Genomic DNA, 16,744 nt, shown 5'->3' with positions numbered 1-16,744 from the left:
ACTCTTCACATGAGGTGGCCAAAGTACTGGACTTTCAGCTTTAGCATCATTCCTTCCAAAGAAATCCCAGGGCTGATCTCCTTCAGAATGGACTGGTTGGATCTCCTTGCAATCCAAGGGACTCTCAAGAGTCTTCTCCAACACCACAGTTCAAAAGCATCAATTCTTCGGTGCTCAGCCTTCTTCACAGTCCAACTCTCACATCCATACATGACCACAGGAAAAACCATAGCCTTGACTAGACGGACCTTAGTCAGCAAAGTAATGTCTCTGCTTTTGAATATGCTATCTAGGTTGGTCTTAACTTTTCTTTCAAGGAGTAAGCGTCTTTTAATTTCATGGCTGCAATCACCATCTGCAGTGATTTTGGAGCCCCCCAAAATAAAGTCTGACACTGTTTCCACTGTTTCCCCATCTATTTCCCATGAAGTGATGGGACCGGATGTCATGATCTTCATTTTCTGAATTAGCTCAAATTAAATCCTTTGAATTATTTTATATGCATGAACACAGCACAATGTATTTATCTACTGCCCCTCCTTGGATGAACCTATTCCTTATCCTCAGTTTGTGCTCTTACTCCTTATCATCTCCCTGTGCTCTCAGATTACTCTCTGGGATCTAGGTTCAAGTGCCTGACATCACATCCTAGGACTCATGGTCAGCCATTTCAATCTCACTCTCCTAGAATCCTTGTCGTCTTTACGTTCCACATAACCACAAGAATTAATATTTTAAGCCTTCATTATCTTCCCAGGTGGCGCAGTGGTAAAGAATCTGCCTGCCAACACAGAAGCCTGGGTTGGGAAGATCCTCCGGAGTGAGAAATGACAACCCACTCCAGTATTCTTGCCTGGAAAATTCCAGGGACAGAGGAGTCAGTGGGCTACAGTCCACGGGGTCACAAAGAGTCAGACACAACTGAGGACTGAGTGCACACACAACTTTTCTCTATTCCCAACTGCAGTTGTAGAATGCTACTACAGAAAATTCTGAAGTTATAATGAGGGGACTCAATTCAAACTAATGTCAGAGTCACAAAACAATCCTTGTAGATGCCCTGCCAATTATTCCACAAGAGATATTAAAATATTTTCTATTCTCTAGTACTCAACCATACTCCTGTTCCTCTTCAAATCAACTGACAGGTGTACATTATACACACTCAGGGCCATCTATTATTATCTTTCAACTGGGAGTGGAAAGACAAGATAGAAGGCTGTTGCAACTATCCAGGAGAAAAGTGGCAATGCAAACAAAAAGAAATCAATGGATAAGAGACAGACTGAATAAGTAGTGAAGAGTACTAGAATATGCCAACTCAAAATATGCCTTTTTGGCATATGGATTATTCTGAGCTAAAGGACTTTAAGAACCAATAGATTCAGGAAAAACTAAAAACAGGGTTCAAGTTTTTATTTTGTAAATAAAACTTACACTTGTAAAGGAAATTTCCATTTGTAAAGATGTCTTCCTCTCCAGAGAAAGGAGAACTCATAACAACTAACTCTTCCCAATGGAGAAGGCTCTAACTTAAATCTACATAACAAATCTTACTAAGCAATCCTGTTTACCATGCTTTGCTGGTCACTTCCCCATAACTTGCCTCCTACATCCAGAAGGCCAAAATCCCTTTCCTCAGATTAGCCTAAGATGATATCTAAACCCAAATTCTAACCATCCCTTTGAGTTCCTCATCACTGGGTGCTCCCACGTGTACATGTGCAGTGCACATGTTAATAAACTTCTGTTTGTTTTTTTCTTGTTACTCCATCTTTGGCCAGTCTAATTAAAGAGTTCCAATCAAAGAACCTACAATGGGTAAAGGAAAGAAAAAATTTTCCCTCCCCTTGAGCAGACATTAGGATAAAACACACTATGCAGTGTATTCACTATTACAAACAACAATCACTACAATGAAAGCTAATGTTAACTGAGTAGTTGCTATTCCAAGTGCCATGCCTGTACTTTAAACATATTCACTCAATTCTTTCAACAATCTTATAAGGAAAGATGGTGGTGGTGGTTTAGTTGCCAAGTCATGTCCAACTATTGCAACTCCATAGACTATAGCCTGTCAGGCTCCTCTGTCCATGGGATTTCTCAGGTGAGAACACCGCAGTGGGTTGCCATTTCCTTTTCCAGGGAATGTTCCCAAGTCAGGGATCAAACTCACATCGTTGCAGGCAGTCTCCTGCATTTCAGGTGGATTCTTTATCATTGAGCCACCAGGGAAGCCATGAGGCAAGAACTATTATTATTTCCACTTTTTAAACAAGGAACAGAGGCTGAGAGGAATTAAGGAAGTTGCCAAGGTCACGAATGATTAGTAAAAACCAGGAGTTGCTACTTAGTCTGATTCCTAAGCCTGCACTTTCAAACACCACAAACACAAAATATTCACATCTACACTCTAAACAATTAAAGTTTAATACGGGTAATTAATAAATACACGCCTCTACTCCTCCATCCACCACCCATAGATTTCCCCATAGATTTTTACACCATGCAGGGATTCAGGCAGTTGCTATCAACTGCTCAGTGCTGGCAACTGAGACGAAGCCTAAAACTGGTGAACAGGGCAACTAGTACATTAAGACTCCTTTATGCAAACTGGAAAAAGACATTGCCTTTGGGTAGTTTACAAAAGAGTGCTTCTTCCTCCAGAAGCTGAGTTGGAATCCCGCTCCATTCACCCGCTCACATGGGCCAATAGAGTAGGACCTGGTCTGTAGCTGGGGCCCTGCGGATGAACTCTACATTCTCTGCAGCTTTATCTTCTCACGTGTGTAAGTCCTGTTCTGACCGCTCACCTTATCATTTGAAAATCTGAGGGATCACTTCACAAATTAGGAAACAGCCAGAGAAATAAGATGATATACTGAGGATCATACATCAAGTTAGTAAGTTATTAAAATACAAAATATACTTGTCAAGCTCTTAATTAAGTTTATCTCAATTATACCATCTTTTCTTTACTATTTAAAAATGTAACTCTATTGGCTTTCAAAAAGTTTATACACTAAATTCTTTAAAAAAATAACAACATAAGCCTTTCTTAATCTTGGTTTAACATCATCACAAAGTAGCCTTGAATCTTTTTACACATGAGGTAGAGTATATATAAATAAAAACAGTTACAAATGTGCATAATATTAGTATATGGACTAGTAAGATTGAAGTGGTTTACAACTTTTGTAGTTGACATTTTGTAGGGAGGTAGAGGGAATAAAATTTCACCTACAACAATTATACATCTGTATATAATGAGTCATGTCATGACAATGGACATGTATGATATAGGGGGTGGGTGTATACCCCTGTATTGCCATATAAAAGTAGTCTAAAGCATGAATATGAGAGAGCAACGGCAATTTCTCCTATATAAAATATGTAACTGAAGTAATTTCTTTATAAAAAGGTAATTTAGAGAATAATGAAAAACAAAAACAAAAGAAAAAATAAAAAAAGGGCCTTCTCTGAACAACAAAGAACTTAATTCCTCTTATTTTACTAACAGCCATTCCTTTTCATTTGAAATAATTTGAAAACTAAAAGCTAATATAGACTGGTCATCTTATTAAGTACTACATTAATGCACCACTATCAAAAATCTTTCAGTGATCATTAGTGATATTATAAAGCACAAAGGAGTTCAGTTACATAATGAAATTAAAGATGTCTTCATTATTAAAGATCTCTGACTTTCTGATCTAAAACAAAGGAACTCCAGTGAAATTCCTTTTATTCTTTTGTAAGAATTGGGAACATAAGGTTACAAGCAGTGAGAAGCTATATAGTTTAGAAATTAGTAAGTTAAGAAATATTAGTAATAATAAAGCTTCCTATAAGCACTATAAGTGAAGTGATCATTATGAATTTTCCTCATCTCAGATAATCAATGCAGCCTCATCAAGGACAGATTAGCATAGTTTCTAGCTCAGTGAGGGCACAGGCATCAGCTCAAGAGGCATTCTTAAAGGTGTTAAGGGTTCAAGTTAAGGCCTTACATAGAAACCTACTAAATATCATAACAGGAATTATGTATGCATCTTTAGATAAAAGAATTTGACATCTATTAGGAGTTTGTATAATGATCTCTGCTGTTTTTCAAAACTAGTTTTATAGAGAAAAACAGAGACAATCACCAATTTCTGAAAAATAGGGTAAGCTTCAGAAAGTATAGCATTAAACTATAGCAACTTTTAACCTAAACAACATAGTCAAGCTTAATAAGTATGAAAATAGGATATCTAAAGTTATAAGATATAAATGTGAGTCTAATGCTTAGTATGCTACCATTTGGCTAAAATATGGGAAAGATGGGTTCCAACTAATTGACTTTGGAGCGTGGCCTCTAGGGCACGCAGGCTTCAGGAGTTGCGGTGCTCAGGCTTAGTTGCTCCGAGGCATGTGGCATCTTCCTGGACCAGGGATGGAACCTTGATGAACTATTAAGATTTATTATTGATTTTTAAAGAATCAAGACAAAAAAGTGAAGAGTGGCAGAATACGCTTATCTTACGGCAGAATAGGCTTATCTGCTGTAAGGATTATTTTGAGCTGAAGGCACTTGGAAAATAGCCAATGCAGTGATAAGCTTTCTATGAATTCCCGAAGACAGAGCTTCCAAAAGAAACTCATTGTCATAAATCTCTTCTCCAGGAGTTTCATCAGCTAGGGAAGATTTTCTCCTATCAGGGGAAAGCAGACCAATCGAACAGAATGGGGAGTCCAGAAATAAATTCCTGCATATATAGTCAACTATGGGCTTCTACACATGGACATCACCAGATGGTCAACACCGAAATCAGATTGATTATATTCTTTGCAGCCAAAGATGGAGAAGCTCTATACAGTCAACAAAAACAAGACAGGGAGCTGACTGTGGCTCAGATTATGAGCTCCTTATTGCCAAATTCAGACTTAAATTGAAGAAGGTGAAGAAAACCACTAGACCATTCAGGTGTGACTTAAATCAAATCCCTTATGATTATACAGTGGAAGTGAGAAATAGATTTAAGGGCCTAGATCTGATAGAGTGCCTGATGCACTGTGGACGGAGGTTCCTGACATTGTACAGGAGACAGGGATCAAGACCATCCCCATGGAAAAGAAATGCAAAAAAGCAAAATGGTTGTCTAGGGAGGCCTTACAAATAGCTGTGAAAAGAAAAGAAATGAAAAGCAAAGGAGAAAAGGAAAGATATAAGCATCTGAACGCAGAGAGAATTCCAAAGAATAGCAAGAAGAGATAAGAAAGCCTTCCTTAGCGATCAATGCAAAGAAATAGAGGAAAACAATAGAATGGGAAAGACTAGAGTTCTCTTCAAGAAAATTAGAGACACCAAGGGAACATTTCATGCAAAGATGGGCTCAATAAAGGACAGAAATGGTATGGACCTAACAGAAGCAGAAGATGTTAAGAAGAGGTGGCAAGAATACACAGAACTGTACAAAAAAGATCTTTATGACCCAGATAATCACAGTGGTGTGATCACTCACCTAGAGCCAGACATCCTGGAATGTGAAGTCAAGTGGGTCTTAGAAAGCATCACCATGAACAAAGCTAGTGGAGGTGACGGAATTTCAGTTGAACTATTTCAAATCCTGAAAGATGATGCTGTGAAAAGTGCTGCACTCAATATGCCAGCAAATTTGGAAAACTCAGCAGTGGCTACAGGACTGGAAATGGTCAGTTTTCATTCCAATTCCAAAGAAAGGCAATGCCAAAGAATGCTCAAACTACCGCACAATTGCACTCATCTCACACGCTAGTAAAGTAATGCTCAAAACTCTCCAAGCCAGGCTTCAGCAGTACGTGAACTGTGAACTTCCAGATGTTCAAGCTGGTTTTAGAAAAGGCATAGGAACCAGAGATCAAATTGCCAACATCTGCTGGATCATCGAAAAAGCAAGAGAGTTCCAGAAAAACATCTACTTCTGCTTAATTGACTATGCCAAAGCCTTTGACTGTGTGGATCCCAATAAACTGTGGAAAATTCTTCAAGAGATGGTAATACCAGACCACCTGACCTGCCTCTTGAGAAAGCTATATGCAGGTGAGGAAGCAACAGTTAGAACTGGACATGGAACAACAGACTGGTTCCAAATAGGAAAAGGAGTTCATCAAGGCTGTATATTGTCACCCTGCTATTTAACTTACATGCAGAGTATATAAGTATAGGACAGGGAAGCAAAGCGTGCTGCAGTTCATGGGGTCACAAAGAGACAGAGATGACTTAAAGACTGAACAAAAACAACAACGGAAGATTAACAATGCTGTTTTAGAATGGCACTCTTTTTTATTGAGTTTCTAGCCTTCCTTTCATCAAGTAATAATGGCAAAGACTAGGTACTAACCCAAGCTAGGTCAAATAGAAGGAAAGGTGAATTTTGGTGATGTATTAATTTTAAAAATATTATTTTAAACAATATTTTAGCTTTTATACTTTTACATGTTTATATTTTTAATAGTTATTTTTAAAAACCCTAACACCCCCTTAAATTAACTTTAAAAGGTTTTTAAACTATATAATTATAGTTTTACATTTTCTTAGCATAGAAGATGAAAAAGGAATAGTCATTTTATATCAGAAGATACATGCCTACAAAATGGATCACATGTTGGTTTAAGTTTCAGTTAAAAGCAAGTTTTAAAAACATATCAGTAATTTTTGTTCTTCCTTTGTAATTTTTTTCTTCCCATTTTATCTTTTAGATGCCAGACGGAATAGACTCCAGATTAGTTACCACTAAAGGTCTCTATTGCTGGCATCACTTATCAGCTCTATATTTGTAAATTTAATAACTAGATCACCACACCAAGTTAACTGAGATAAAAGGGATCACAGCTTGTATTTAACAATTTTATACAAACTCTGAGAAAACTGACCAGTGTTTTGTGTTTAAATAAAAAGGCAAATAATCTAGATTTTTGAATATTTATATGGTGCTTTTTATGTATATACTGTAGGGGAGGAAAAGTAATTTTTCCTCTATCCTTCTAAGTTCTCAGCTGCTGCTGCCGCTAAGTCGCATCAGTCGTGTCCGACTCTGTGCAACCCCATAGACGGCAGCCCACCAGGCTCCGCCGTCCCTGGGATTCTCCTGGGACAAAAGAGTTCCAACAAAAGTCAGATCAGTAGGAGAAAAACAAACTTGTTAACTTGTATATCTCACATATATATGGAAGATACAAAAGGAAATTGAGTAACTCAAAAAGGTAGTTTAGAATTTAGGCTTGAATATAATCTTCAGTTAAAAACAAAGAAAGATGCGTGTAGAGGAGGTCAGTGGTGAAGTGACTAGAAAAAGTAATGTAAGCAAGTACAAGGTTATGCAGGTTTATGTCCCTGCTTTCTCCATTTACAAGATTTTCTTGTGATTTAAAGTCATCGTTTTCTTCCTGGTGCAGAAATGGAGACACTCTTATAAACAGAGATTTCCTTTATAAATATAAATTTCTAAACAAAATGGTTATTTCTACTCTGTTTTCAGAGCTTCTCCCGTGTCTACTGTTTCTCAAAATAATAAGCTTGAAATAACCCTCACGCCAAAGAGGCTTATTTTGGGACAGCACATTTGGTCTTCTACAGTACAAAATGACAACATCCTAGGCAAATTTCTGATCAGACACAAATTCATTTAAAATTATAGTGTGACATGATTGCTTTCTTCCATTTTATTAAAAGAGTAAATATTCTTTGTATTTGTTCTTTTACCTATTTCTAAAGGCCAAAGATTTAAAACAAACAATGACTGAATAGGTAATAAGCGGATTGTAAGTACAAGGTAAACAGAAGCCCGGTGCTTCCCAGGTGGCACTAGTGGTAAAGATTCTGCTGCCAGTGCAGGAGACACAAGAAATGCGGGTTTGATCCCTAAGTCCACAAGATCGCCTGGAGAAGGGAATGGCACCCTGATCCGGTATTCTTGCCTGGTGTGCTACAGTCCATGGGGTATAGAGACACAGAGACACACACACACACACACACACACACACACACACACACACGCCTATAGCGTCATTTATAAAGAAAATAAAAGAGTGAGGATCTCACGAAATCAGTGGTTTAATAGATCTGGTTGTTAAAGATGTGATTGTCTCAGAACCTGAAGCCTGATTCCTGATCATCGCTGAGGACTAACATTAGAAAATGTGCAGCTTTACTGAAGGCTTTTTTTCACATTATCTACTTTTAATTTTATGTAGCACTGATAGAAAAAAAAGAATATTTTATATTTATATTTTTAGTAAGAGACTAGGTTTTCTATAATATCAAACATGTACACAGCATAAACATTAAACTTTGTAGGGCTAAAATGTATCTATATTTCTTAAAATGGAGACTGCGCAATGAATTTATCAAATAGCACTTTAAAAACAAAATTAGGCCTTAACTCATGAATACAGTCTTTTCTTAAAGCCTTTTGATTTTAGTTCCACACTCTTGACCTGTAATTCCTTTATACTCTCTGAGCCTTCATTCTACCTCACAAGGCTTATTGTGAAGTTCAAATGAGCCAAGTGTTATGAAATTGAGAAATATTATTTAACTGCTGACTTATTAGTCACTTTCTTTAGCTCATTTTTCCCTTTCTTCAAATTTCTTTTCTCACTACTTTGTAAGAAAACCCTATGTTGCTCAAGTAACAATGCCTTATTAAATTTTGGTGAAAATTACAAAGTTTTTTGAATAATTCTTTAAAATGTTCAGAAAATGTTCATAATATCTTTATTAAGCAGATTTCAGAGAACATAATTAGAAGTGTTTCCAGGTAATTTGGTAGAGATTATTCATTTCTAGGTAAGATAATTATTTTAGAATGAATGCCCAAGGGAAAACTGCTGAGTACAAATTTATAAAACTATTTTATTTCCATATAAAATACAGAATATAAACTACGATAAATTTTAAAATGTGAAACAATAAATGGAAGACAATTTTAATGGATGTATAATCTGGGAGAAGAAAATCTTTCTAATTACATCTAACATACAAATAATCACAGCAGACTTGGACAATCTGTCAAGTGTTTTTTAAATTTTCTGTATTTTTGACTATGTATTAAATGCACATGGTATATAATCCAAAGGATACAAATATAAGTAGAATGAAAACTAAGTCTTTCTTTCTTTCCTGCCCACCTAACTATATAATTCTCCAAAAGAAAGTCATACTTCTCTGTACCCTGCGTGGCCAAACGTTTTGGGCAAATTAATTTTAATTAGGGAGTAAACATTTCATTTCTTCTTCAGAAGTTCAATCAAGGAATATTTTCAAGATAGGATGCCTCACAGAAAAACAAAAGCAAACAAAGGCACCCTAAGAATTTATTCTAAAGAGTTTTATATCTGCCATACTGAGTAAATATGCAACAAAATATTTTTTTTTCCTTTTTTAGAAAATACCTAGAGAAGAAAGGTTCTTTGAATTGGTAAATTCATTACAAAATACCTTTTAAAGAAAAGATGCTTTACCTCTCACATATAAAAATTAAGTAACATCAGGTCAAATTCTTAAAGAAATGGGAATATAAGACCACCTTACCTGTCTCCTGAGAAGCCTGTATGCAGGACAAGAAGCAACAGATAGAACTGGACATGGAACAATGGATGGCTTCAAAACTGGGAAAGGAGTACATCAAGGCTGTATATTGTTACCCTGCTTATTTAACTTGTATGCACAGTATATAATGCAAAATTCTGGGATGACTCACAAACTGGAATCAAGATTTCTGGGAGAAATACTAACAATCTCAGATATGCAGATGATACCACTTTAACTGCAGAAAGTGAAAAGGAACTAAAGAGTCTCTTGATGAAGGTGAAAGAAAAGAGTGAAAAAGTTGGCTTAAAACTCAACATTCAAAAAACTAAGATCATGGCATCCAGTCCTATCACTTCATAACAAATAAATGGGGAAAAAGTGGAAACACTAAGATTTTATTTTCTTGGGCTCCAAAATCTTACAGACAGTGGCTGCAGCCATGAGATTAAAAGACACCTGCTCCTTGCAAAGAGAGCTATGACAAACCTAGACAGCATATTAAAAAGCAGAGACATCACTTTGCCAACCAAGGTCCATATAGTCAAAGCTATGGTTTTTCTAGTAGTCATGTACAAATGTAAGAGCTGGACTAGAAAGAAGGCTGAGCGCCAAAAAATTGATACTTTTGAACTGTGGTGCTGGAGAAGACTCTTGTGAGTCTCTTGGACAGCAAGGAGATCAAACCAGCTAATCTTAAAGGAAATCAACTCTGAACATTCATTGGAAGGACTGATGCTGAAGCTCCAATACTTTGGCCACCTGACACAAGGAGCCAACTCATTGGAAAAGACCCTGATGTTGGGAAACATTGAGGGCAAGAGGAGAAGGGGGTGACAGAGGATGAGATGGTTGGATGGCATCACTGACTCAATGAACATGAGTTGAGCAAACTCTGGGAAATGGTAAAGAACAGGGAAGTCTGGCATGCTGCAGTTCATGGGGTCACAAAGGGTCAGAGATGACTTAGCAACTGAACAACAACATCAGTCAAAAGAAGTGAACCCCAACGTATACACTTATTCTAATGAACTGATTTTAAATTATTTGCAATTAACATATTTTTTACTTCAGTTAGTAAAGAATCTACCTACAATGCAGGAGACACCAATTTGATTCCTGTGTCAGGAAGATCTGTTGGAGAAGGGATAGGCTACCCACTCCAGTGTTCTTGAGCTTCCCTTGTGGCTCAGCTGGAAAAGAATCTGCCTGCAATGCAGGAGACCTGGGTTTGATCCCTGGGTTGGGAAGATCCCCTGAAGAATTAAAAGCCTAGCCATTCCAGTATTCTGGCCTACAGAATTCCATGGACTATATAGTCCATGGGGTTGCAAAGCGTTGGACACAACTGAGGGACTTTCACTTCACTCACTTCATCTATCAGTGGATTTTTGTGAAGGGCTTAATAATACTTAAAAACAGCTCTTCTGTTTATGTTAAACAAACTGTTCAATCATATTTATACTAAAAAGTTTTACTCCAAAAAGTAAATATTTGCCTTAAAAAAAAAGTTAGCTGTCAGACAAGCCTCTGTTCAAATTACTAGAAAATCTGAATTAACAGAAACAAAATGAAAAGAGTTAATATCCAATATCCACGGTATACTACAAAGGAAAGAAACTGAGCAGGGAGTCTTTTTTCCATCTTCATATGAACTATAACAAAAAGACAAAGTCCTTAAAAAAGTTAAACTCCTTAATGACTTACAGGTACACAGATTTTTAATTCATCCTGTCCTATTTTTACAGCCCATGCCCTACTTCACATTTTCTTTGCCTCTTGCCTAAACCTTTTTAATAATTTCCTCACTGGTCTCTCCCTTCCAGTGGGGTTCCACAGGAAAAAAAAAGGATTTTTACAGTTTAAAAACATTCAGAAAGTGCTAGGTTAAGTGATATTTGGAAAGTTTTTTTAACCTATAGTCCTCACTGACTTTAATATTCCGTATGTATTATAAGCTCCCAAGATACTATAGTATATGACCATTTCATAGTACTATGCTGATGCTCTAAGCAGGATGAAAAATGTTGGCAAAAGTGATAAACTACTATATAGGTCAAAGTCCTTTTCCAAGTTCATCTCCCACTGTGCTTCCAGCATCCTGTAATGTCTATTACTGTTTTATATCTCTGTGCCTTTGTTCAGGATGCCTCTCTATCTGCAGTGTCCTTCCTCTTGTCTCTACTTACTGAAATCATGTCCAGTCATAAAGGTGTAGGATCAAAAGGTACCTCCTCCCGGAAGTCACTTCAAATTCTTGTCAATCTGATTTTTTTCAATTTCCCCAAGGACTCTATGATGTTTTTGTAGCATTTATTGTCACCACCCACTCCAGTACTCTTGCCTAGAGAATCCCAGGGACGGGGGAGCCTGGTGGGCTGCCATCTATGGGGTCGCACAGAGTCGGACATGACTGAAGCAACTAAGCAGCAGCAGCAGTAGGTTATATTGTAACTCTAACTTTCTTCTTCACTAAATTATAAGCTATGGAAAACAAGAATTTCCTAATACATAGTTGGTTTTCAAAACACTTATGAATTGAAATAATAACTTTAATGTTTCCAAAGAATGACTGAAAATAAATCTCATTTCATTATACAAATACATATAAGCCTGCAAACCTGGTGGAACTGATGTTACCACCTCCCCCTACCACCATTTGACAGATTATTATAAACATCATAATTATTAAGCAGTTAACATTCTGTGAACAGTAACTATATGCCAGGTACTGAGCTAAAAGCTGTATGCAATTTATTTCATTTAATCTTCAAAACTATCAGGTAAAGTAGGTTCCAATATTACCATGAATTTCCAGGTGAGGAAACTGAAGCTCCAAGAGGCAAAATCATATGCGCAAGGTCTGACAGTAGTAGGTTAAGTTAGAATAAGTCACAGAGCTTAAAACAAAATTCAGATCTGATTGCAAAGCTCACTGTTAACTGCTACACTTTGTTGCCTTTCAGTATTTGCCCAAGATGTTCTCACTAATAAACCATGCTAATCGCAATTCATTTAAACTTAGTAATAAAGAGTATTCAAAATTTTCAGAGTTCAAAATTCACTAAAGTAAAATCTGACATCTATAATATTGAAATACAACTTCAAAAATGAAAGAGTTACTTACTTGCACAATTTGCCTTCTGCCATGTAGAATTAAAAAACTCAGACAGAATCACAACTATTTGCATTCTATCTGCCATTAAAAGGCTTCTGGCACAACTATGACTCTCTGAAGAATTCTGTAACCAAACAAAAGAAAAAAAATACAATCTGAGTATTCTTAGACTTCCCAAACAACAACCTGAGGCCCAAAAAACCTTATAAAAATAATTCATATTTATTATAAGCTTTTGGGGGCTTCCCAGGTGGCTCAGTGGTAAAGAATTTCCCTGTCAAAGCAGGAGACACAGGTTTGATCCCTGAGTCGGGAAGATATCCGGGAGGAGGAAATGGCAACCCACTCCAGCATTCTTGCCTGGAAAATTCCATGGACAGAGGAGCCTGGCGGGCTATAGTCCATGGGATCACAAAGAGTCTGACACAACTAAGCAATGGAGCACATATGCATAATAAGCATTTAATATTTTGTTATAATCAAGTAATGACATCATTAATAATAACTGTAATAAAACAATAGCAGCTAACATTTATTGGTACCAGGTTCACTTGCAAAGGAAGAAAATCTTTGCTTCTTAAATATTTGCTTCTATAGTACCATTTCAACTACTTAGGCCCACATATAATATTAATATACTTCTTATGAACAGGAAAATATTCTAGAAAGCTGTTCACCAAAATGTAGCAGTAGCTATCTCTGAATAATGGAAGTAGAGAGGTTTTCATTTTCTTTTTTGCCTCTTTTACATGGTCTGAATTTTTCTACAATGAACATATATTATTTATGCATTTTTTAAAATCTGGTGGGTAAATGACAAAACATTGTTTCATCTTCTGGGTAGTTTTGGCTCAAAATCTTAAAATTCACAAGAATGGATTTACACTATGTAAACGATAAATTCAAGTTCCTGAATTACTAGGTCCTTACCTATTTCTTATCTATTTCCTTTTTGCCACAAGCAAAGTTAAGTCTTGCTGACCCTTCATCCTTTCAAAGTTATTTAACTTCTATTATTTACCAGGCATTATAAGTATCCTGGAGTTTTGGGGATAAGTTTTCCCTGATGGTCCAGAGGTTAAGAATCTGCTTTGCAATGCAGTTCAATCCCTAATCGGGGAACTAAGACCCTACATGCCTGTTGGCTGCTACTGAAGCCTGCATGCTCTGGAGCCTATAAGATACAACTAGAGAGTCCATTTACTGCAACAAAAGATCTTGCATACTGCAACTAAGACCCAACATAGCCAAATAAATAAATTTTTTTTAAAAAAAAGAATCCTGGTGTATTGAGGGTACAAAGAGTAATAGGGCATGCCATTAACAGTGGGCCTTCAAGAACCTCCCCAGAGACATACAGATAAGGAATTAGTGTGATGAGCAATAAATGAGAGAGTGTGCTAGCTCTAGAAAAGAACTGATCAGCCATGTGGGGTTAGAAAAGAGGGAAGTGGGGCTTAACAGCAGAACTCTTGCTTTAAAATATCTCTGAAGATCATTTTGGGATGATTACCCATTCTGTGGCTTAGTTTTGTTAACACATTAAAAGATGCAACCAAGTGAATGGTTGCCTTTAAACTAGTGACTCGAACAAAATGTGTTAAAATCCCCTTTCCTGGAATTGCTTTCAGAGCAATATCAGCTATAGAAGAAAATTTCAGGAAAGAAAATGAAACAATATTTTGTGATAATTTACCCACCAGATTAAAATAGAGTGTGGCCTAAAGAGTCAGACAAACCTGAATTACTAGCTGGCAATCTCGGAAAGCTGAGGTAAACTCTGTGAGGCCCAGTTTCATAATCATTGAGTTCTACAGGTACCGTATTAAATGAAATAGCATAGATGAATCACTTAGCACACTGTCTGGCACCCAGTAACTAACTGATATTTGCTATTTCACCTAGCTACCTGTTGCCAACAAAAGTGCTCTAGGTGGGTGTAGCTGGCTAAGTGTAACCTGTTACTTAAGAAGGAATTGGATGTAAGTGGATGATTGGCTATTTTAAAAGTCAATACAGAATAACCTGTATGAGTGGTCAGTGTGTGGAATAGTTCAGTTGAGGAAGACATCAATGTGGTTGGGAGAAATGAGGAGAGTTCACAGAGGAAGAGTTCATGGAGTTCAAGGAGAAAGCAGGAAGCCCAATACTAAGAAAGGCGTAATATAGTGGTTAGGACTCCACACTCAAACCCAGATTCAATCCCAGTTGGGGAACTAAGATCCCACATGACGCATGTGTGCTAAGTCGCTTGCCATGTCCGACTCTGTGCGATCCCTGGACTGTAGCTACTCTGTCCGTGGGATTCTCCAGGCAAGAATACTGGAGTGGGTGGCCCTTCCCAGGGGGTCTTCCCAACCCAGGAATCAAACCTGCATCTCTTATGTCTCCTGCATTGGCAGGCGGGTTCTTTACCACTAGCGGCACCTGGGAAGCCCAAGGAAAAGGTTTTAAACGGAGTAAATAAAATGATCAAGGGGTGAAAGAAGGAATGACTATGTGGTATTCAGGGAGTATCCAGGAGGCCATAGGAAGGTACCACCATGAAAGTAGAGGTAGTAGAGGGAAAAGGGAAACTTTTTCAGATGTTTGAGGAAGATGGCCTGTAAAACAGAGTTTGGAGAGCATGGGTTTAGGTCACAATATGTATGGTGAGGCAGGAGACTAGTTAGACCATTTCCATAGTTCATATATGATGAGAAGATGGTGGCAACCATGAGAAGAGAAGGGAAATGATGAATAACCCCAATGATGATGATGTACTTTTGAATACCTAGTGGTACTAAATGCCCTAAATGTATAGCTCATTAAATCCTCGTAAAAGCTCCATGAAATAGACAGATCATCCTTCTGGATTCAACCCAGCCACTTTCACTGCCCGGGGCTCATGACCTGGCACCTGCCCACTTTCTCAGGCTCAAATCACTAGTCTCCTCCTGGCTCACAGTGCTTTGAGTTCTTTCTAGTACTTAAACACACCAGACTCTCGGAGTCTTCACACCTGCTACTTTTTTTCATGTATATATTCTCCCCGTTCTCCCACCCTCTCAAATTTTAGGTGTCTTTAACTATTCACCACTTCTATCTATTCCCAGCCTGAGTCCTGATCAGCACTCTTGTTACATGCTTTGGTGGCATCTGGGATTTTTTTCTTTGCAACACTTATATCACACCTGAACTAAATAATTACAATGATATTTAGTATCTGTTTCCTCTATCAGACTATAAGCTCTTCTCATTCACAGCTATATCCCTAGTAAGTACAACTACCCTGCACATCGTAAGTATTCAAGAATTTTTCTGAACGAATAAGAACCAGTGCTGGAGAAGGAAATGGCAACCCACTCCAGTATTCTTGCCTGGGAAATCCCATGGACAGAGGAGCCTGGTGGGCCACAGTCTACGGGGTGGCAACAGTCGGACATGACTTAGCAACTAAACCACAAAGAAACAGTGCATTCTGATCTTTAATGAAAGACAGACATATTATGTCATGTTGTGTTCCAATCTCCTCCTCCTATTCGTAAGAATTTGTAAATCTACACTAAAATTATGTTGAATACTTCCAGATACATATCCTCAATTACTAGCACCTTCATAAATATACATGCATATCTATATGTCTATCTGGGCTTCCCAGGTGGCACTAGTGGTAAAGAACCTGCCTGCCAATGCAGCTGACACAGGAGACGTGGGTTTGATCCCTGGGTCGAGTAGATTCACTCAAAGAGGAAATGGCAACCCACTCCAGTATTTTTGCCTGGAGAACCCCATGGACAGAGGAACCTGACAGACTATAGTCTCTAGGGTCGCAAAGAGTCGGATACAACTGAAGTGACTTAGCATGCAAACATATGTCTATCTATTTGCCTATATAAATTTTAAATGAACCAAGTAGAATAAGATAGATATTAGCAATTCAGAATGGGGGGAGGAGAGGCAAAGCATCTTGGCAACCACTCTGATGATGGTGAACAGCTCAATGAAACTATATTCCTATCAGTTTAAACTAAAAGAAGAAAGTATGATTCAAGTAAGAAGGAATCCATTAATTCCATTATTCAGGTTTCACAAAT

At 37.5% G+C, this 16,744-nt stretch overlaps 1 protein-coding gene across 1 annotated transcript in view; it reads right to left on the bottom strand.

Annotated features, from left to right (window-relative positions):
* The window catches only part of OSTM1 (osteoclastogenesis associated transmembrane protein 1), a 38,020-nt gene that overhangs the window by 17,874 nt on the left and 3,402 nt on the right, over window positions 1–16,744 (bottom strand). The window contains exon 2 of the mRNA XM_052645454.1: window positions 12,678–12,792. Within this exon, the coding sequence (XP_052501414.1) occupies window positions 12,678–12,792 (115 nt within the window). The remainder of the gene's footprint in view (window positions 1–12,677; window positions 12,793–16,744) is intronic.

The sequence above is a fragment of the Budorcas taxicolor genome, chromosome 9 (assembly GCF_023091745.1).
Source record: "Budorcas taxicolor isolate Tak-1 chromosome 9, Takin1.1, whole genome shotgun sequence".
In the NCBI taxonomy this organism is placed as follows: domain Eukaryota; kingdom Metazoa; phylum Chordata; class Mammalia; order Artiodactyla; family Bovidae; genus Budorcas; species Budorcas taxicolor.
This window is presented reverse-complemented; position numbering and strand designations above follow the sequence as displayed.